The following is a 22,332-nucleotide window of genomic DNA, read 5'->3' on the forward strand; positions in this document are numbered from 1 at the left end:
GAACTGTTCCTTTTATATTACACTAAAAAGAACGTAAACCAGAAAAAGCATTCTTTGCTGGCAATAGATCATGAGAGACACTAAGGTATTGCTATTAGCAGTGGAAAAATGCTTTTCTCTCAAAGTCTTCTTCAGCCCCATATTCATATAGCACTTCAGCAGAGGGTGCTGGGGTGTCTGGAGAGAAAATGAAACAGAGGTTGTGCTGTCTGAAGATAAATTGGTACTTCCACTGGCGTGTGAGTGACTTTGTCTTCTTTGGATTTGTCTTCTAACTTAAAAAATGAGACCAGAGATAACGATGACTTTACAAACCTGCCCTTCTTCCCCTCTCAGCCCCTCCTGAACAAATCCCTTGGCTGAAATGAGCTCAACAAGAAGATAAATGTTCTGGCAGTAATGTGCAATATTATTTTTGGCACTTGAAGAGTCTCAAGCTAGATAAGGGAAGACTGAAAGGAAGACAGAGCTTTTTTGTTATGTTTGGTTTTGTTTTCCAAATGCAAAGAACCAAATTCTGATCGCACATTTGAACACGCAGTCCTTTCCTTTTCTGGATTACTGCAGTGATTTCTGATTTTTCACCACATTAGCTGATTCTGAGGCTTTATTTCAAACCCAGCGCATTCAGAGCCTGGATGAAATCGCACAATAACGGAGCTGAGAGACAAAAGCATGCAAAGGCAGCGCCAACTCTATGGCTCCTGCCCAAACAAAGGGCTAATTTGGCTTCAGACACAGTTTGCTGTAGAAATGATAAGATTAACACCTGATATCAGGGGAAACGGCTGAGCTGTCTGTGACCTCCTTCAGCAGAATGGCACTCCAGCCTCTCTTTTATGAGCATACATTAGAGGAGCTGCTTCTTCACACAGAGCCTGCAGAGCTTTTGTGGAAAGCTCGGAGCAACGCTTCTGCAGGTACATCTGGGGGCATGTTGAATAAAACATGTGCCATTTGACACTGTTCGCTTGGGCTTCCGTGGGTAATGGGAGAGGGCACATGTTCCTGCATGGCAGAGAGCCACGAGGATGGAGCTGGCCTTTACAATAGCAGAATGAAGCCTGGGGACACACAGGAGTGGCTTTGATTCCAGCAGAGCCCTGAGCAAAGATCCCCGCTCACCCTGCATTGATCTAAATGCCTGCTGCATGTATTGCCTCCAGACAAGGGAAAATAAAAGCCCCAAACCCTTGCTCTCTGTGTGAGCGTGAGCTTGTTATAGACACATCTACCTGGGCAATCAAAGGGGAAGGAATTATCAGAGCAAACTGTGTGTTGCAGAGGTGGAATTTCCAGTGCTCAGAGAGCATCAAGCACAGCTTCTGCTCTGCTTTGTCAAGCCTGCAATTTGATACGAGGCTCTGAGACGTCTGAGAGCTCCTCGAGCAGTCTGTAAGGAGGAACAACAGGTGCCTGCGCTGCTCTTTTAAATGAAGATGTTGTCACGTCCCAGCTCTTGCGTTCTTCTGGCACGTGAGTGATCAGAGGCGATCGTGACAGCCTATGGGGTATTTATTTACTCCAAACAGCCTTTGCAAAGAAGTCTTGCTCCTTGGTCTCTGCCTTCTGTTGTTTGGCAGCGGGCGCAGGGCTGCTTCCCATCACCAGGGGCACTGCAACTTTCCACGGGGATGTGACACAGCTGAGAGCTATTTCCCTGCCTGGATGTGGAAGGATGTAACTTTTCCAAATAGCAGGGAAGAAACAGCAAGCTCGTAGGCAGAAATCCATTAGTAAAGCTGCATGAGTGCATTAAATAAAGCAAACGGAACTTTGCTGTTACGCTCAAGTAAATAGTTTCTCCTTCTCAGTTTTCTCCCTCTGCTCTATAAATGCCATCGCCAGTATTTATTTGAGAAGAACTGGGATCTATTTACTTATTTATCCATATTTAGTTTAAAAGCCTGGGCTCAAAATTAAACAGCCATTCATAATGTCATTATCAGCCCTGCTCTGCGGTCAGGTTCTGTATGTGGTGTCACAGGACAAAACCTTTGGCAAAGCCCTGGAGGAGCAGCTTAGCTCTCTCATCCATCTCATCCATCTCATCTGGCAGCATGATGGGCTTCCAGGCTTGCACTGCTGTGTTGCTTTATTCTGACATCTATCATGGCATGGTAAATCACTTTCTGAAGTGTTTATTGGTAATAGTTGAATTCTTTCCACCCATTTAAGCTGCTTTTGAAAAATAAACATTTCCTTGTGCCTTGAAGTTTGATGGAAACACAGGGAGCATTCCTTGGGTTGGAGAAATAACCGGTTCACGAGGTAGGGATGGAATTTACAGTGCTGTGGAGGAGAATATCCTCCTCTTCCTGCAGGATGGTGTCTCCCTGGAAGGAAGCAGAGGTTGCTTTCTTGTACCTATTTAGGAAAGCGGAGGAGGAGATCAGAGGGCAGAAATAGCAGAGAGATTAAATTCATCAGCATAACAGCCAGGAGCCAATGCGGAGAGCAAGGGCTGGGGGCAGGTCAGCCTGGGGTAGGCAGAGCAGGGAGTTTGCATGTAAATCCATTGGGGGTTACCTCTCGAGGACTCCAGTGTGACAGCCCCACAGCTGACCCAGGCTGGTGCTCTTAGTGCTCTTACCACTGATCCTTGCTCCTAGAAAGGCCTAAAATCAAAGTTTTTCTTTTCTTTTTGTCTTTTATGAGGAAGTCTGTTGAGTCCCTCTCCTGCATCTGGGAGTTACTTTCCAATCTGACTTTGGAGACGGCACCAATGACAAGCTGCTGAGATCACAGCAGCAATCAAGCTTCCTTTGATGGTGGAGCTAAAAATATGTTACCAGCTGACAGAGCCACGGGGGAAAGAACATAAAGTTTGGTTTGAAAGAATACTTCTTCCTTTGTGTCCATGCACAGAGGACATCCCCTCTGTAACAAACATGCAAGTGGGTCACTTCTGAATGGAAGCACCCGTGAACAGACCCGTACTACCTCCAACCCCACCATGAGAAAAGCTTTAAAACCCTCTGAGCACTTTGGAGGATGGTGTCACTGACAGTTTTACCTCTCTGGTCAATCCAGCAGTAATCGATGCAGGAGCTCCATCCCAGGGGCTGGAGGAAAGAGCCTCGGCCAGTAGCCCAGCTCAGTTTCACTTTGCTAAATCCAAGGCATTGGCTTGCAATCTCCCTGGCTAATGAAAGGTAGCTTGTGTGTCACGAATTGTCACACCAGAGGTGTCCCTGAAGCCCTGCTTCGGTATCTGTAAAAGAATCTGTGATGAACAGTGTCACTGCCACCTCCTGGGCCTTCTGGAGACAGGAGCTCCTCATCTGAGCTGTGAATGCACAGATTCATGCCATCACTGTGCGAGTGAGTGGCTTCAACAGACCTGTTCCTCTGCCACGGCCCATGGAGCAATAGCAATGACCGGCCTTGCTTCCAGATCTCCTTCCCCTTGCATGCATTAGCTAAAGGTGGGTCCATCATGCTTTTGGTAGGGGCCATACGGACAAACAAGCACACACAGTATTGGTTCTCTGTTGATGTGTTGTGTGTTGGGAGGTAAAAGATTGAACAACCCAAACTGGCACATGGAAATGCCTGAAAAGGCATATTTAGCTGGCTAAGTGGAAGCCCCTTCCATGATTTTTGGTGATTCTGCATGCATCATGGAGAAAGGAAAAATTCACTTGTGTGGTCAGGGAGAAATACACCAGATTTATTATACTGAGAGATACAAGAGGTATTTCTATGCGGCTGCAGTAGCTACATAATGTTTCCCAAAAAAGGCGTTCACCAAGAATGTCTTCGCTCAGTCAGCCTCAGTTCTGGAGGTGGACACCCCATCCCTAAACCTCTGTGGGTCCATTGCCAGCAGCGTGCCTGATGCTCCCATTTAGGTTGCTGGCCCTGAAGATGTATGACCTCCCTCTCACTGAGCCTTCGGTGTGGATGCTTTCTGGCTTGTTCTGGCAGCGGAAGAACATGAGGAAGCCATTCCGATAGTTCTTGTTCATCCATCCGTAGAGGAGGGGGTTGACAAATGTAGAGCACATGGCTCCCACGTGGAAGACGGTGTACAGCAGTTTGTATTCATGGAAGATAAGAACCAGATCAAGATCAATAGCAAGCTGGAATATGTGGAAGGGTAGCCAACAGACTGCAAAGACCACAACTACCATCACCAGCATTTTGGTGGTCTTCCTCCTCCTGCACTGGTTTTCATTCCGAGATGTGGGACTGACATGGTTTTTCAGCTTGAACCAGATCCTGGTATAAGCGTAACAAATAACTGCAAGAGGAAAAACGTACTGCAGGAGGAGCATGGACAGGCTGTAGATAGTGGCATCTCTGTTATTACCAGAAGGCCATTTTTCGGAGCAGACAGCCATTTTGAGGTCGATAGATGGGATTTCCTCATAGCGGAACTCTCTGAAGATGGCCAGAGGACCTGCTAGGATGGCTGCAGCCAGCCACATGATGGCTATGATGGTGAAGCTGAGCCTCCTGGAGATCCTGCTGTCCAGGTGGAACACAATACATCTGTATCTATCCAGGGCAATCACAGTCAGGGTGAGAGTGGACACGTGCACGCTCAGAGCTTGAGCATAAGGGACCAGATGGCAAAGAACAGCTCCAAACTTCCACTCATCCAGCAGCGTGTACACTAGGGTGAAAGGCAGACAGAGGGTGTCCACCATCAGATCTGCCAGGGCCAGGTTAGCTATGAAGAGGTTGGTCACAGTCCTCATGGTTTTGTACTTCACTATGATGTAGATGACCAAAGAGTTGCCAATGAACCCCAGGAGGATGATGAGGGAGTAGGCAGCAATCAGAACTACCTGGACCCCTGGGATCTTGGTGCTGTCCATCATAACACTGCGGGACCCAGAGAGGTCCAGGCCGGGAGTGACGAAGTCCTTGGTGTGCCAGCCCTGTGGCAGCTTCTCATCTACTGCCTGCTTCTCCATGATGAGGGTGCTGTTGGCTCCCTGCAGCAGTCCCATGCCTGACTTGGCACCCTTGGATGGGAGGAGGAGGTCTGGAACACAGACACGGCAGAACTGAGAGCAAGGGAGACAACAGAGTGTCTGCAAGAGCTGAGACTTAATGGATGTGTCCTACACAGCATTCCAGGCGGTGACACCCTCCTGCCTTCCCACTTACCCCATTAGTTAGAGCTTATGATCAGATGAATGCCAGTTCCCCAAGGAAATCAGGGCTCGTGCTGCTTCCCATGAGTTTCTGGGATTCTGTTTTTCAGTTGTACAAGTCATAAAGTCAACCAGGACGAGACTGTAGGTCCTGAGAAGATCTGCTCATAAAGCCTTTCTGCACACTGCCTCACTGCTCCTTCAGGCTGGGCTTTGCAAAACTGGGAGCTGATTTAAACAAAGCAAAAACGTGGGACCTTTTGGTCATCTTCAGATGGCAATATGTGTCCCCCTCTGATCTCAGGACCATCCCATGCTGCTCCCACCACCCGAGCATCCCCGGGCAGTGGCTGGCATTGCAGAGCTCCTGCTGGGAAGCGCACGTGCCGCAGAGCTGTGCACAGGCAAACAGCCGGAGCTGTGAACAAGCATCCAGCAGAGCTGCTGCTGAGAGCCAAAGCCCCGGCGTCAGCGAGCCTCTCACCATGCCATGCACAAATGTCTGTGTGAATCTGGCTCTAGGAGTGAGGGCCTTGGCCAGTGAGCCAGAAGTGACTCAGCCTGGAACCTGCGGTTGGCGTTTGGTGCCATCGGAACGGCCGAGTGTTGGCACGGAGGGGCTTTTGTGTGGTCCAAACGCAGCAGGAGGAAAGCCAGCTCTGTCATTAGCTTCTTCCCAGCCTGTGTCTCTGATGTGCTGCTGGCGTGTGAGGGGAAGGGTGTCATGGTTCCCAACACCCCTACTTTCCCTTATTTCCACCAAGGGAGCAAAAGTCATTGCCCTGCCCAAACTGGGCTGTTTGCAGAGCACTGTGCTTTCTGTGACGTGGCGACAGAAGAGGACAACACTCTGCCACGGACGGAGGGAGACATGAGGTTTAAATGAAGGTGGGAATTGGGGCAGCCCCCTGCTCACCTCAACCCCCTGAGGAGTGAGCTGCTCTGATTTCATCCCCTGTGTGATGGAAATGCTACCGGCTGGGTGCTGAAAGGCTGCTCCTGGAAGCTGCCCTGCCTGCACACCAGCTTTCTTCTGCCCTCTCCACACCCTTTTGCTTGGCTATTGAACTCCACAGCTGGCTGCTTTATGCCAACCATTCCTCCAAATGAATCTGCTGGCTCAGCTACCGCAGTAATGGAGAACACAAAGCTGTGGTGGAGGGCGGTGAGGGGCCACAGGGCTGGTGGGGGAACAGCAGTGCTGGACACATTGCTGGGGGCTGCACTTTCCCTGTTAGGTTTGTACACTTCCCAGGCTGTCTAGCCTCACTTTATCACTGCCACTTGTTACCTCTTTTTTTTTTGCCTGTCCCATTTACTTATAGTGCCCACATCCTGCCATGACACCAGCACACGCTCCCTTCCCTCCTTCCCATCTCACCACCAGCACACTGCTGCATCCCATTACCACATCTGGGGCTGTTTCCTTTTGCTGCAGACTGGCAGCCACCCTCCATCAGAGAGGAGCCAGGAACATCAGGGTTATTGGAGCTGTTTCGGTTCCTAACAAAACAGCCTTAATGGAGCTATTATTTTATTTGCTTTGCTTTGTGTTTTTTGATTTTTTTTTTCTGAAGGGGAGCTATTAAAAATCAATTAAGGCATTTTAATTAAGAGGCAAAATGGTAATAATAAGTGTTCCTCCTCCAGGGGCAGCCTGGAGGTTGCAAGGATGCTGCTGGAGTGGACCGTGGTCTGTTCTAGTGAATAATGGAAGTGCTGGCATATGTGTATGCTGCTGCCCGTGCCCAGCAGGCCTGCCAGGCAAGATGGAAAAATCCTTGGAGCTGAGAGCCAACTGTTTTTGGGAGAGAAAAGCAGCAAAGCAAGGCCAGAAGGAGACAGAAATACCACCGAAGCCAGAGCTGGATAATGGAAATCTCTTTTTCTCTCCCCAGCAGCAAGACTGGGTCGCAAGCAGGCATGCTGTGTGGAAATAAAGGGCACAGAAAAGAGGGAGGCAGGGACAAAAATGGCTCAGAGCGTGGCCAGGAATCATGATCCTGTCATGGCTGTCCTTGACTGGGAAGGGGGGAGTGGAGGCACTCAGGCATCCCCTGCTTTCTGCTCCCAACCTGGCTGATGACAGCCACGATCTCTTTCTATGGCAGCACTGGAGCGTGAGGGCTGAGGCTGATGGATGTTTTATGGCTTGGCACACGGATTTGTTCCATGCTGTGTCCTTTCTCCAGAGCAGCTCAGCTACATCAAACCCCCTCATCTTTAGCAGCCTGCTTTGGAGCATTCATCTCATCTCCATCTTAGCAGCTGGTGAAGCCCCCTTCTGCCTGCGCTCCAGCACAGCATATAAGGGAAGAAAACACAATAAAATGGGATGGTTAACAGAAGTTAACCAGCCTGCCTGAGGCCACACAGAGAGTCTACGTCAGGCTGGGAACACAGCCCAGGTTCCCTCACTCCCGTCTCCTGTACTCACCACCAGAGAGGAGGCAGCATCTTTTGGGATAACTAGAGTGGCCAAAAAGAGATGAGAAGAGTTGCATGAAAATACAGTGTGGAGTGATGGAGGGGAGGGGGCTTTGCCCTCTGTGTGTGATGTGCTGGTTTGAGGGCAAGAAGCAGCTCCGGAATTATATCTTGAAGCTAAAGTGCACGTAGAAATTATCTTGGGCACCTCCATCTCCAGCAAAGGGGTAATTGCCCCACTGCAACATTGTGGCAGAAGGGGACACAGTGCTGCAGGACATGCTGTGGGAACAGGGCAATGCTGTCCTGAGATAGCACAGCGTGACACCATGATGAGGCTGTTGTGCACTTCATGAGGGCTACAGAGAGAAGAGAAGGCCCTGCAGAAGGAACCCGGCTGCCCTGGGGGGTCTGCAGCCTCGGGAAAGTTTGGGAGTCTGGGATAGATAAGACAAGGGGAGGAGAGGGAGACAGCAACCCCACTAACAGAACAGCCAGGGAGCAAACCTGCTATCCTGCTTTGGGACAGACCAGAAACTCAGTTTTCTGGTGAAACACATACTACAACAGGACCAGGATAACCTCTGTTCCACAACCAACATGCAAGCAGAGCATCAAGCAAGCAAGCACCAACTTCCCTCCTGCAGCCCTCTGCCTGCTTGTGCCTCTCTGTCCCTGAGGGCAGTGCTGAGCACCAGCAGCATGTGCAGCATCAGTAGCAGCACTGGCAAGCTGGCAGAGCCTTGCAGAAAGCCACGAGGAGCTGAATGCAGGAAAGAGGGGGGTTTCTCAGCATCTCAGCAGCACTGGGTAGCTGTACCTGCCTGGTTTCTGCAGCCCCCTGCTCCGCTCTCACTGCGCATCCCACTTCCCAGGCTTCCTGGTACTGCTTGGGAACTGTTCAAAACTCACCTGGCAGTATTTCTGATTCACTTTCTCTCTCTTTCAGCTCTCAGGATCCCTGGATTGCTGGGATGCTTGAACCGTGCAGCACGTCTGAGACCCGGCCCCAACTCACCCCTCCCCGACCCACCTGTGTCCTTCTGGTTCGGAACAGCTCTCCTCGCACTACGGCCTCATTGCGGGCTGGGACCCGTCCCGTCTTCTCTCCTGGAGTCAACCTGTGGCCAGAGGGTGGAAAACACTTTTCTGCAACTGGCTTCAGAACAGCGAGGAAGTCAGGCAAGGATCGGGGCTGCTGCGGGGTGCTCCATCACCCGGGGAAGCCTTGGTGCCCTGCTGCCTCTGAGGAGTGACTGACAGCCCCCGTCTCACAAAGCTGGATGTCGTGTTAGCTCCTGAATGAGAGAAAGGCAGGGAGCGTGTGTTTAACAAACAGAAATGGAAAGGGGGAGGGAGCCTGCTGCTGCTGTTTATACAGTGCTCAGCCACTGAGGGGCTTCTTGCATCGAGGAGACAGGAGCTTTTCCTCCACATCCAGCTCCCTCTCCAGGGACAGCTTTGGGATCGGGCTGTGCCACCAGCTGGGTGAGCATCCATCCACCCCACCACACAGCTCCCCCGTGGCAGGGCTGGGGTCACAGCCAGGGTGGGCAAGCAGAGGGTCTGCAGGTCCCACATCCCAAGGGAGCCTTCCCCATCCACCCCACAGCCACCTCTGCTCTGTGCTCACATAGCACCTACAGGAGCACTAGGAGCAAACCCTTCTGTACTTTGTGATACCAGTAAAGGTGACGGTGAGATGTTTTAGCCACTTGGCAACGTCTGTTTCTGTTCCAGAGCCAGATTCTGTGTGGAGCTAGGAACCAGAGCGAGCTTTTGTTTTAGGGTGCTCAGCACTGCCCCAAAGCAGCAGCATGTCCAAATTTCCAGAATCCAAGCTTGCAGGAGCCCAGGAGAACACTCTGCAGCCAGTACAGGGAAGCAGAAGGAACAAGGCTCCTTAACCTGCCAACTTTCTTCTTTGAAGAGAAGTCAAGTTTGTTTCCAGTGCAGGATTTCCAACTTGGACAATGTGTTTGAGTCACTTCACCTGGGCAAGGAGATGTTCCCAGAGCATGGGGGGGAGAACAGCCTCCTCAGCTCCCGTAACAACACAAGGTCATCGGGGGTGTTTTGCTTCTTATGCACACATTGCGATTTGTTCTCCTTTTCTTTATGAGAACACAAACAAGGAGGGATTTCAACTGCCTTCTCGTGCCACAAAAGTTGTGATGCAGTAGGAAAAAGAAAAAGAAAAAGAAAAGGAAAAAGAAAAAGAAGAGGAAAAAGAAAAAGAAAAAGAAAAAGAAAAAGAAAAAGAAAAAGAAAAAGAAAAAGAAAAAGAAAAAGAAAAAGAAAAAGAAAAAGAAAAAGAAAAAGAAAAAGAAAAAGCTCCAGTGGCTCAGCAGAAAAAGGAGACTGAGAGTAAGTCCCTCTGCAGGCGGCTCTTCGACCCGAGACTCAGGCAGAGGTCCCTGCGATTCCCCTTCTTCCTCTTTCTCACCCATCTTCCCCAGGTAAGCACTGCTGTGCTGCCTGAGCAGTCCTTGCCTGGGTGTTCTGTGCCTTCTCCCCCAAGGAGTTTTGGCTGAGCTGCTCTGGAAGGCAGAGAGGATCCTGTGTTCCTGGTGGACGGATTCTCCTCATCTCCGGGGCTCACAGCAGCATGAGGCTGATTTCTGCATGAGTGAGAGACTTTCTTCTCCCTCCTCTTGTGGTGAAAGATTTCTCTGGTCTGTTCCCCAGAGTCCTTTGCTACAGCTCCCTGCTCTTCCCTTCCCTGGGATGCAGTGAAGTGAGAAGCGCTGATGGACAGCAGAGAAACTGCTCAGCCTGGAGCTGTGAGCCTCATCAGGACCATGGGGTGCATTCCAGTCATTTTTGGCATGTGGCAATTTCTGGATGTCAGCAAAGGCAAGCTCTTAAATCACGGATTAGTGCAAGTCCCCAGCCCTGTCCTCTCCCACGGTCTCAGCAGAGGGGTTAGCACCAAAACCCACCATGCAGCCAAGCATCACCTCTCCAACATGCAGAAGCTTTGTCAGCAGTAGTGCTTGGTGGGCCAGAGTATGGGCAAAGAGAGCTGTTGGTGACCCATGGAGGATGCTCCCCTACGTGACCCTGAGGCTCCATCATCCCAAGGAGAGGTGCTGGGACTGCTGCCTGCATTCTTCCACCCTCGTACCCCAGGGGTTTGTACGTATGGGTGTCCCAGGAGCCTTGTGTCCTTCTGAGCACACCGAGATTGCTCAAACCATTGCTGCAGCCCCAAAGCCTTTCCCAGCAGCTACAGGCTTTGATTAGGCAAAGACAAGTCTGTTCACATGCTCATTTGAGAATTCAACAATGAACGTCGTACTCCAGAGAGTGAAAATGATGTCAAAAAGCCGAGAAATAGGGCAGAGCAGAGGGATGCTTTTCATCGGCCCACAATGTGCCGTGTCTCTGTGAGCAGGCAGGTCCTCACTCTGCACACCTTGCAGCCAGCTGCACTCTGTAGCTCCGCTGCTGTCATGAAAGGCACATTATCTGATCGCTCCTGGGGAGAAATTGCTGAGAAATCTGTTACCAAGGCTTCCAGATGCTCCAGTTCAACCCGCTTCATCTGGAGCTGCAACACTGACATACTTAAAAAAACAGCTTTTCATTTTTCAAGCATCTGTTTAATCCCACCTGCACGTAACCAAAACATTTCCACTTCTCCTTCCTGTGGTGTCAAGCCTGTGTTTGCTGAACAGCCTCAGAAGCAGCAGCATGTTGTGGTTACACAAAATCCACTTTTCCATTTGAGCCCTTGAGTTCACGGATGCAGTGGATTTGGGAATCTGCGATTGCATTTGGGAACAAAATTAGCCACAAAGCTGCTCAGAGGTGGGAGGGAGGATAGAAAGCTGTCTGCACTCTCTCTGAATTTAAAAGCAGGTTCTCATTTTGTAACTGCTTTTTGTCCTCATCTGAATATCTCTGGAATTAGTGGAGGAGCAGCAGTGGGGATAAGGTTTTGCTGAAATACCAGAGCAACCTGCTGCAGAGATGCACCACTCTGCCCTGCTCTGGGACAGGAAGGGACAGGGACACTGCAGGCATCACCAACATCAGGGTCAGGGAACCAGGGAAGAGGAGAACACATGGAAAGTAATTGGTGGGGTTTGCGCCCTAAGGAAGAAACCGTGCTTCAGCTCCTGGGAGCAGACAGAGAGGGCTCTTGGGGCTGACACCAAGGAGGGTCTGCACAGCCACCCCTTCCCTGCCCATGTGCAGGCAGAAAAGTGGGGTACTGAGCAGCCCCGCTGTGCCTTCAGCTGCTGTTTCTGCAAGTCACTGCGCTCAGAGCTCGCCTCATTTATTAGAGGGATGTTGCTTGTTGTTTGTGTACCGAGCCAGCTAGAAAACAGCTTCTGCAGAAGAGGATAATTGCAGTCAGATAAGCTCTTCAGAGCCGGGATTGCAAAAATATGATACATTGTACACAAGCCGTCGTCCAGATAAACCAGAAATCTGACTGAGTTCTGGGGTGGGAGCGTGATTCCGGGTCTGCAGCGGGCTCCCTGCTGACTCTGGGCAATCGCTGCCTGACTCTCAGCTCCCTGCTGAGACCAGAGGTGACAGCAGTGGTGACATGCACCACACCAGGGTGCCTGGAGGAGCAGCAGGGGCAGCCCTGCCAGGACAGCCCTGAAGTGCTCCTTCTGTCTGTGGGATTTCTTTCCTAGTGGTCCATGTCACTCCGTGTCACATGTGCTGCTGCCAGGGGCTTGCCCTCCCGGGCTGGATGCTGCTCCTTCTATGGGACCACAATGAAGTCACAGATTTGCAGCCAGCCTGTCACTCCCAAATGCCATGTGTGCTGAATGGGCTGGTGGCAAGTCTGAAAGCCTTTGGGCCTTGTGTGCATCTTTCCTTCTCCTTTGGGGACCCCAGTGCAGTGAGAATGGGACCCTGGCATGCAGGACAGATCCAGCCCCGGCGTTTGGCCAAGAGTCGTCTTGGCTCCTTGTCCCCCAGAAACGTGACTCACAAGTCTGGTCCCTCAGGATGGGGCTGACACTGAGCCCCCCCTGGGCGACATCAATGTCCCCAGGGCACAAATGGAGCATGCACATGCTGTGCCAGAGTGCACGAAGCCATATAAAGGCAGAGCTCTGCGTTTGTCCTCTTTTCAGCTCTTCCAGGCGATGAAAAGGACAGCTCACAGCCCTAATTAGCTGGGACATGCTAATACCGCCGAGCTTCCCTGGCCAGCACACTTGGCACGAACGCTTGGGACACTTTCCAAACAGCCGCTCAGGGGAGCGCGTGCCTGCAATTCATTATGCACTGAGCAGCTTTTCCTCTGCCTCCACCGAGGAGTTCAGAGCAGACACGAGAGGTCTGGAGCCTGCAAATCTGTTTGGAAACCCATCTGGGGGCGGGGAGAGAGGAGGTGTATTTCTCCCTAGGCTTTAGAGGTACTTCAGGTGCATGGGGACATCGGGCTTTGCACTTCCAATTGCTGCAGCCTGTGGCACTCAGCTTCCCGTGAGGAAAATGTTGCCCTTTCGGGGTGACATTTACTTTGGGCAAGAGACATACAGCCTCCTGGGACACGTGGGGTGACATCATTTGTGACACCATTTGCAGGGCCAACCCTGGTGGTGGGAGAGAAGGGAGAGCTCTGCAGGGCACACAAGGCAGAGCGCTGGCTTATTCCCCTGGAAGAGGAACCTGCCCTGCTCCCGTTGTGCATACATCAGTTGGTGAACTTTGAGTGGGCAGCAAAGGGCTCTGAAATAGATCAATTCCTCCCCGTGGTAAGATCATGATGGGAGCATCCCAAAGGTGAAAACCTGCTCTGGGCTTGGCTTCAGCCAGGCTGCCTCTGGCACCTGCATCTTTCTGGGATAGCAAAGCCAAGGGAAACACTCATGTCCAATCACTCATGCTTTGCATGCAATGCTGCACTGAGAGGTCTTCTTCTACTGAAAAAACCCTTGGGTTAAGAGGACTGCATGACAGTAAATGAGTTCCCTCCATCTCCACTGAATGATCTGAAGATTTTCATATGTGACATCTGGGGATGCTGTGTAGACCTGGGCTCTGTGGTCCTCTTTAAAGCAAACAATGACGGAGCGAACAGCCTGGAACCAGCCAGGGAAAGGCCGTGTGGGGCTGTGCTGTGACTTCAGGGCTGATCTCACAGCTGCTGTGTGCTGGCCGTGGAATGATAACCCACAAAGCACTCGAGCACCTTGAGCAGCCAAGCCTGTCTGGCCAATTTTGCAAGGTGAGCTCAGGATGACCTTCCCCTCATCCCTGAGGTCAGAAGCACCAAAAACAGCAGGGGAACATTGAAGAGCATCACCTTGAGAGCCAGGCATGGGGTTGGCTGAAGGGCTCGGGCACAGCTCATGGCAGGGAGGGAAAGCTGCTTTGTGCTGTGTGTGGAACATCAGAGGGCTTTCATGCACAGCTCAGAATAAACAGGCAAACAAGCGGCAGCCAGAAATGTTAATATTTGCAGAAATCTCCTGGTGGATGGCGCCGAGGTGTGGGGAGCTGCAGGGCGGGGGTGGAATGCAGGCATGGGGAATGTCACATCGTGGTGTGGCAGTGCGCCTGGCAGCCCTGTAGGATGGTTTACACAAGGCTGGGCTGGGGAGTTCAGGAGCCACATGGATTTGCCCCTAAAACTGAGTTCTTTGAGCATTCCTGGGGAAAACATCATGAGGCAGCACTCATCCTCCCATGCCTGCTGCAGGACCTGCTTCCCACATGCCATCACCAGTGGGCTGTGTGCTCAACTCTCCCAGAGCCCAGAAGCTCAGAGGAACCCCAGTTCCAAAGTGCAGAGTGTGTAGCATGAGATAGAATGGTCCGTGCTGAGCCCAAGCCTTCTCCATAAGATCCTGGATACAGGCAGGACAGAATGGCACTGACATTTCTTCCATGCCATGATTGGGATTTGAGCCTGTGATTTGAGTCATGATTTGAGCCTCTTCAGTGCCTCTCAGCACCTCCACATGGTGCTCATCAGGACCATGGTGCGGGTTCACCCACTGCTTGGGGCCAGTGGGACACCTGCATTGCACACAGCTCCAGTCTTGGCATCATTTAGGTGGTGGATAGTCATGTGGTGGTGGATGCCCCATTCCTGGAGTCATTCAGTGTCAGGCTGGACCGAGCTCTGAGCACCCAATGGAGCTGTGGGTGACTCTGTCCATTGCAGAGGAGTTGAATGGACAGCCTTTAAGGGTCCCTTCCAACTCAACTATTCTGTGATTTGGGCCTGGGAAGAAAAAATATTGGCAAATAACGGCCCACCCCTTGGGCACCCTTCTCCTCCAGCTATTTATCCAAAGATATCTTATCTCTGAGCACTGCTTCATTTCCTGCTTGCTTTTCCAACCAAGCCCTTTAAATCATGTCCCCGCGGCTGAGGACACAGAGGGATGCATTGTGTTCGTTATGGGGATGTGGCTGTTACCTCACTTCACCTACTCTCTCCTCCTTTCTCTTTTTCCTTCCTGCTGGCTGCTCTCTTCTCTGTATCTTTTCCCATGGGCTGGGGTCAACCCAACCTCTTGGGGCCGCCCCACAGGCCACCATCAACACCAAAACAAAGCAAAATGGGGAACTACAAACACTGGGAACCTCAGCCCTTCCTCTCCCTCCATCCGTTGGGCCCCATCCTTAGTGGTGCTGCTGACACCAGTCCCTGCAGGGCTGAGCTCCACAAAAATGCACTCCACAAAGACTTTGTGGCCCAACCCGGGGCCTTTGGGTTGGGCTGCTCAGAGGTGCCAGCTGGGGGAAGCACTGACAGAAGGGAGATGCCAGGAGTGCTGGAACAAGAACTGGAGATCGGAGACACTTGGCAGCATGTTTTCAATCAGCAAATGGGAGCCATGAGCAATTGGCTGGTGGGTTGTGTCCACAAGGTTACAGTAAGTGAGATTCCATCAAGCTAGCAGCCAGTCACTGGTGGGGTCCCGGCTGCCCTCTGTCAGCACTGGGACCAGGGGAGCTGGGCCAGCTCTGAGAGCCGCAAACCTGGGCCGAAAGAAACCAGGGAAAGGGAAGCACACTGAGCAAAAGAGGTGGATTCCCCCAGTGCTCTTTTCCACATTCTCACTGCTCAGTGCAGCAGCAGGTCAGTGCAGAGCAATGCAATGAAGTGGCAGTAAATCAGTGGTGCGTGCGTGCAGTGCAGTGTACTGCAGTGCTATGCAATGCAATTCAGTGCAGTGGTGTGTCTGTGCAGAGCAAAGCGCAGCAGAACAGTGCAGTGCAGTGCAGAGCAATGCCCTGCAGCATGAAACAGAGCAATGCAATGCCCTGCAGCACTGTGACAGTGCAGTGCAATGCCCCGCAGCATGTGACAGTGCAGTGCAATGCCCCGCAGCACCGTGACAGCGCAGTGCAATGCCCCGCAGCATGTGACAGTGCAGTGCAATGCCCCGCAGCACCGTGACAGTGCAGTGCAATGCCCCGCAGCATGTGACAGTGCAGTGCAATGCCCCGCAGCACTGCCCCACCGCAGCCCCCCGCACCCCACCACGCGCCGCCGCCGGCCCGGCCCGCTCACACGTGACCACATCACATGCCGGAGCCCAACCTCATTCCCGGGCTCAGCTCCCGACCAATGAATGGAGGGGCGGGCGGAGCGTTCGCACGGCGATTGGTCGAAGCGGACGTCAATCCGCACGGGGCCGAGGACTCAAAGTTGGGAGGCGGTGGGCCGCGGGCCGGGCCGGCTTTGCGGGGTCCGGAGGTGCCCCCAGGGGTCCCGACTCGCCTCGCCCGGCGGGGAGGTCCGTGCGACGGTGGGTTCGGCCGCGGAGGAAGGAAGAGAGGGGCCTCGGTGGGCGGCGGCGGGCGCGCAGCGATGGCAGCGGGCGGCCGGGAGCGCAGCCTGCGGGAGGAGCTGATCTGTGCCATCTGCTGCGAGCTGTTCAGCCAGCCCGTCATGCTGGACTGCATGCACCACTACTGCAAGGCCTGCATCCAGCGCTACTGGGCCAGCGGCCCCCCGGTCGCCTCGTGCCCGCAGTGTCGCCGGCAGTTTCCCCGGCCCACCTTCCGTACGCACCACCTGCTGGCCGGGCTGGTGGAAAAAGTGCGGCTCTGCGGCTCCCAGGAGCACCGCCACCAGGTGCAGGTGAGCCCCGAAGGGAGGAGGGGATGTGCTGCACGGGGGGTGGGCTCTGCAACAGTCGGTTCCCTGCAGGATGGTTTCAAACCTTTAGCAAACAGATATCCCAGTCTGGAGTTCGTTTGTGGAATCATAGAATCGTTTGAGGTGGAAGGGACCATTAAAGGCCGTCTGGTCCAACTCCCCTGCACTGAACAGGGACACCTACAGCTCCATCAGGTGCTCAGAGCCCCTCCAGCCTGACCGTGGCTGTCTGCAGGGATGGGGCACCACCACCTCTCTGGGCAACCGGTGCCTCACCGCCCTTCTCATAAAAGAGCTTCTTCCTTATATCCAGTCTAAGTCACCCATTTGATACTGCTTCCTCTTGTGCCATCACAACAGACACTGCTAAAAAGTCTGTCCCCTCCCTTGTTGCTTTTTTGGGAGATCCAATTGTGCCTTCCCTCCAGTGCTGGCCTTGAGTTGGCTTTGCTCTTGAGTTGCAGCAAAAAATTGAAATGGGATTATCTTCTTTTCCTTGTTCCTGCAGAAGCGCCTGGAAGAAGCTTTACAAGCCCATCAGAAGGAGATGGAGAAGTTCTTGCAGCAAAAGCATGCAGTGCAGGGAGATATCTGCAGCCTGATGGTAACTGCTGAGCCAGCACTCTTCATGTGCCCTCCTGGGTGGTGGTGGGTGTTTGCCTGAGGGAAGCCCTCAGAGTTGCTGTAGTGGTTTCACAGATATTTGGTCAGTGGCCGAGATGCCTTTCCAGAAGGGAAAGTGACCATCTGTAATCCCAGTACTGGTGAAGACAGAGTAAGCAAGGAGCAAAGCCCGGGGAAGCTTCTTGAACCTCACTGCCTTTTTGTATCTGTTCTGCTGTCCTGTGCTTGAGCCAGCCTAGCTGCGGGTTTTGGAGTAAAGTTTGAAGTTCGATAACTTATGACTCTGTCATAAGTCTCTGGGTTAACATTCACAAAGGAGCTGCACCTCCATGCGTTGCTACTTGAGCAGCCCTTCTTCATCCAGCAGGCTGATTCTTTGAGAACGGTTGAATCTTGGAAGCTGTAGAAATCTCTTATGTGTCTGGAGGACAGGCAGCAAAGCTGAAGGGGCTGGATCAGCAGTGCTGGTGATGCTGCAGAGAGCAGTGGCCTTGCTACAAGGACTGTTTAGGTTTACTGTGCAGCTCTGAGAGGTTGTGATATGCCCAGCTGTTTCTCTAGTGTTTCTCTCCATGCTTGAGTAGTACCCGTCTGCCTGCTCATCATTGATCTCTGAGACAAGAACAGCCACAGGCTGACTAAGCTTCCTTGTTAGTGGCATAGAAGTACTAAAAGCCAAGAAAGGAGGGTTAAAGGAAAGAACAGAGGTACAATTAAACTGATAGTAGAAGGTCTTCAGACTCAAATCTGGTCTGGTCAGCACAAGCATCTGCTAAAGCAAAAAAAAGAGGTCAGAGTGCCATGGCTGGGCTGGTAAAGCTGGAAGCATACTTTGAGTGAGATCATTATCATGATGGTAGAAAGGGATGTGCATTTTGGCAAACTCAGCTAGAAAATAATGACTAAGATTGCTTTTAGAGATTAAAAGCTTAAAGAGGCAAGAAAAAACCATCGGCTGTGTCTTGTAAAGGAAGGTAGTGAGAGCACCACAAGGTTGACTGGCCAATCAAACACCTTAGAGAGGAGAAATGCTCTCTGAAGAGATTGTAACAGGATTTTATCAGCCTTAACTACAGAGATTATTTGGCACAGCTTTCTCTAGTACAAACGAAGGGCCCTATGAAACTGAGGTATTTTGGGGAAAATAGCAGCAAGTTGCCAGTGTCAGGCACCTCTGTTTGGTGTCTGGCATGATGTGAAATGAATCCTAACCTGAACCACGAAGTAGGCAGCTCCAGAAAAACAAAAGAGCTCCAGTATAATATGTAAGCAAATTCCTGATGGTTTGAGAAAGGGCTGTGAGCAAGGAGTTAAAGCAACAAAACTATCAGTAGAGCTTGGTTTTCCCTATGGCTGTATGCAGCCTCAGAAGTTGTCCATGTCTCATTCTTCTTGCAAAAAGTTGTATGTCTGAAACTGATTTTTAGGACTCTATAAGCAGGGAAATGTGCCCAGCCATGTCACACGTCTCTGTGTTTTGACTGCCAGACTCATTACTGTTGTCTTTTGTTCAGAAAGCATCTGAGGAGCTGAACGTCAAGATCCGGGCAGAGTTCACTCGCCTGCATCAGATCCTAGAGGAAGAGGAGAGAGCTGTGCTGGCAGAACTAGGCAAAGAGGAGGAGCGGGCACTGGCACGGCTGCAGGGGGATGTTCACCAGCTGGAGGAAGGAATGGCAGTGCTGCGGAGAGATACGGAGCGCCTGGAGCAAACCCTGAGCAACATGGAAGAGGTGTCATTGTTGGAGGTAAGTGTGCTTGGCTGGCTCTGGCAGGAGGCAGAGGGTTGTTTCCAGACATTCTTCTGGGATGAAGAGAGTCCTAAATGACACACCAGGTTGTAGCTGGAAGTTGCTCTTGCTGCCATCCCTCTGGATCGTCCGACTCCTTTGAGTCTGGAGGCCTTGGCTACCAAGGGACACGGCGATCCCTTGGATGAGATGGGTCTTGGAGCCCTTTCTCCTTCTGCCACCCCTGTGAAATCTCCCAGGCCTCAGTGCCCAGCCAGTTTTTCCCAGGGTGGAGAGGGTCCTTGTGGCTTGCTTTCCTCTGCTACGTGGCAGCAGAAATCAGGACAGGGAGTTTATTTGTGCAGCTGCATGAATTACAGACAATGACTGCTAATTCTCTCTGGTCCTCACTGCAGGTGGAGAGCCTGGATATCAGGTACGTGTCTGGCATGAAAGAAGCTGATTTCTCTGCTTATCTCTGTCTCTGGGACCATATGAGGGAGGGCTCTTATCTTGACTTTTGAAAGCATTGCAGGCTGCTCAGCAGACAACTGGTGCTGTGCCAGATGGGGGCTGGTCCCCAGCACGCACTAGATGCTCTCCCTGGGGAACATGCGTGCTGAGACAGCCCAACTGGAGGGGAGTGTGCAGGAGATGTGCTGCTTGGGATGAGTGCAAGAGCCATGCATGCTACAAATGGGAGCAGACTTCATTTGGGTGCTTTGACTTCTCCGTGCTTTCTCACAGTTTCTCACGGCTCAAGGGTCTGCAAAACTGACATTGAAGGGCAGGTTTGTCTGAGCAGTGAGAGTAGCTGAGGGTAGCGTTTCCTAGACCAGTGCTAGTCTAGAGAAGTGTGTGTCTCAGTCCCTTCTCTGCATGGGGATGCAGCTTGGCCTGTGCACGGGTGTGGGTGTGCTGGGTGCTAGCTGTTGTGGGTCAGTGCTGTGCAAGCAGCAGTGCTAGTTCCAGCTCTGTCCACTCAGTCTGTCACAGTTCTACTCCTGAGCTGTGAGCTTTGCTAGCTCTGTGCCAGAGGGAATAAGTCACTGGTACAGAGATTTGTGTTCAGTCTTCACCAAATCTGTTGTGCGTGATGATCTGCTGCACTCCTGAGTTTGTTCTTTTGCACTTTGCCAGCAGCTCAGCATTAGGACTAACCACCACTTTCTCTGCCCAGGCCCTCAGTGAGTGTCAAGCCCTTGCCTGCCTTTGACCTGCAGCACTACAGGGACAGCCATGGTGGCCCTTTGCAGTACATCTTCTGGAGGAAGATGCTGCGGTCCATCTGCCCTGGTGAGCGGATGGGTGGGAGGAGTGGATGTGCTGAGGCTGTGGGGTGCAGCAGGGGGGCTGGAGACGCTCTGCAGGAGAAACGTGTAACCCATAAATGCTGTCCTTGGCTTCTCCACAGTTCCAGCCTCACTCACCTTTGACCCTGAGTCAGCCCACCCCAACCTGGTCTTCTCCAGAGACCTGACAGCGGTGACAGAGCGGGAGAGAGCCCAGTCTGTCCCCAGGAGCTCCCGGCGCTTCCAGCAGTGTGTCAACGTCATGGCCTCGCGCATCTTTGTCTGCGGCCAGCATTACTGGGAGGTGTGGGTGGGCAACAAAACCAAATGGGACCTGGGGGTGGCTGCTGAGGCTGTGAACCGGGCAGAGAAGGTGAAGCTGTGCCCAGAGAATGGCTACTGGACGCTTCGCCTGAGGAACAAGACGGAGTACTGGGCCACTGCCACCCCCTGGGTGCGCCTGTTTCCCCAGCAGCCCCCCCGCAAAGTGGGGGTCTTTCTAGACTGCCAGGAGGGCACCGTGGCTTTCTTCGATGCTAAGGACATGTCCCATCTCTTCACCTTCCACGAGGTCTCAGCAGAGAGGTACTGCCCCTTCTTCAGCACCTGCTTCAGCGATGGCAGGGACAACGTGGAGCCCATGCGCATCTGCCACCTGGCTCTGTGAGTGCTGGAGGGAGTGGGATGCTGTGCCCCTGTGGCATCCCCAGAAACTCCCCTCAGTGCGGGACCGGCGCCACTTCCCCGCCTCCACTCCCGTGTTTAAAGTAAGCAGTGGACTAGAAAAGCGTTTGCAGTGCCGTTTAAGAGCTTTTAACCAGGTGCCGTCTGCCGGCAGCAGAGGGAGCTCTGTGCACGGCATTGGGCCGGCAGCAATCCGAGATACCGGCGCAGCTCTCCTCTGTTTGGCCAGCGTTAAAGCTTGTTAGAAAGGCTCCTACGTCTGTACCTGCTCCTGGATTGGAGGCTGTGGGGTTCAGCTAGACTGGAGTGCAGTACAGCCTGGGGCATGGCAGCCTTGGACTTCCAGAGGGGGATGCCCAGCAGATTGGCTGTGATTTTAGGCCTGCGATATGTGGAATTGTGTGTATCCCTCTGAAGGGTCAAAGCAGAGGCTAAGTGCAGCCCAAGGTGCTGGCTGGAGCCTGTGAATTCCTCTTCAGTGAGGCTCAGCTTTCTTTGTCCATGCAGAACAGAACCCCAGGTGCTTGCAGCACATGCTGCTGAAACCTATCACCTCTCTGAACTGCCTAAAACCACAGGAGAAGTGGCAGCTATCCCTGAGGTGTGCTGACAGCAGAGCTGGCAGGCGATGAGTGCAGCGGGGAGGAGGAGGCAGCCAGCTCTGCTGCTGCCCGTGCTTCATGTGGCTGCACGAGCTGTGAGCAGCTCACTGCGGTATGTGCCAGAGATGCCGCCACCTACTCCTTCCTATTGCCAAAAGCAGAGCTGATGAGCGGCAAAACCTGCTTGTCCCAACTGCCTGTGCTAGCAGGCTCCTGAGGTAGCACGCACTCCTCCCCGTGCTGTGCTGCGTGCAGGGACAACAGCATGCTGCTTGCTAGCAGAACTGTGTTTTGAGATGTAATGTCCTTGCCTGATCCTGCCAGGAGGGGAGAGCCTTTGCCCTCCCCAGAACATGGGTGGTGTGTTCCTACGTGCAGGGAGACTGCTGCTCCAAGCTGCTGTATGTGCAGCCTCAACCCTGTATGTAAATACTGTCTGCCTCTAAACGCTATCTCAGAAATGCATTTTGCTAATAAACCATAGCACTGTGGAGCAAAAACACCAGACTCTGTATGAGAGCAGTGACCTTTACAACCTGGCCCTCCCCTGGGGATGGGGAGAAGCACCCATCTCCGGTCCAGCAACCAGCTGCATTTTCCTTGGGGATTACCTTGCTCTGTTCCCGGGTGTCTCAGAGCCACCTTGGTGTGGGGTTTGCGTGGCTGTGCCCTGGGCTGATCTGAGTCTGGCAGCTTCTGCTGTGCCTTAATTTCATTGCTTTGGGGAAAGTTTTGCTCCCTTGGGCACCCATCTCCGCGCGCAGGAGG

General features: G+C 52.5%; 2 protein-coding genes across 2 annotated transcripts; one reads left to right on the forward strand and one right to left on the reverse strand.

Moving 5' to 3' along the window:
* Nucleotides 1–1,636: 1,636 nt before the first annotated feature.
* Nucleotides 1,637–13,920, reverse strand: LOC100549995 (neuropeptide Y receptor type 2-like). Its single transcript, XM_010719135.4, has 2 exons — nucleotides 8,569–13,920; nucleotides 1,637–4,996 (listed from the first exon to the last, which is right to left on the reverse strand). The coding sequence occupies exon 2, from the start codon at nucleotides 4,959–4,961 to the stop codon at nucleotides 3,804–3,806; it is 1,158 nt and encodes a 385-aa protein (XP_010717437.2). The 5' UTR covers nucleotides 4,962–4,996; nucleotides 8,569–13,920; the 3' UTR covers nucleotides 1,637–3,803.
* Nucleotides 13,921–16,117: 2,197 nt separating this feature from the next.
* LOC104913305 (zinc-binding protein A33-like) lies at nucleotides 16,118–22,066 on the forward strand. The gene is made up of 6 exons (XM_010719192.3): nucleotides 16,118–16,614; nucleotides 17,141–17,236; nucleotides 18,771–19,004; nucleotides 19,403–19,422; nucleotides 20,167–20,282; nucleotides 20,401–22,066. The coding sequence occupies exons 1-6, from the start codon at nucleotides 16,342–16,344 to the stop codon at nucleotides 20,943–20,945; spliced, it is 1,284 nt and encodes a 427-aa protein (XP_010717494.3). The 5' UTR covers nucleotides 16,118–16,341; the 3' UTR covers nucleotides 20,946–22,066.
* Nucleotides 22,067–22,332: the final 266 nt, after the last annotated feature.

Source organism: Meleagris gallopavo, chromosome 15, assembly GCF_905368555.1.
Source record: "Meleagris gallopavo chromosome 15, MGAL_WU_HG_1.1, whole genome shotgun sequence".
Lineage (NCBI taxonomy): Eukaryota > Metazoa > Chordata > Aves > Galliformes > Phasianidae > Meleagris > Meleagris gallopavo.

Bases quoted from the DNA above. Each gene is read 5' to 3' on its own strand.
- LOC104913305 (XM_010719192.3), top strand. From the start codon at position 16,342: ATGGCAGCGGGCGGCCGGGAGCGCAGCCTGCGGGAGGAGCTGATCTGT. The intron at 16,615-17,140 runs GTGAGCCCCGAA...TTGTTCCTGCAG, and splicing joins AGCACCGCCACCAGGTGCAG to AAGCGCCTGGAAGAAGCTTT. The intron at 20,283-20,400 runs GTGAGCGGATGG...GCTTCTCCACAG, and splicing joins GCTGCGGTCCATCTGCCCTG to TTCCAGCCTCACTCACCTTT.
- LOC100549995 (XM_010719135.4), bottom strand. From the start codon at position 4,961: ATGGGACTGCTGCAGGGAGCCAACAGCACCCTCATCATGGAGAAGCAG.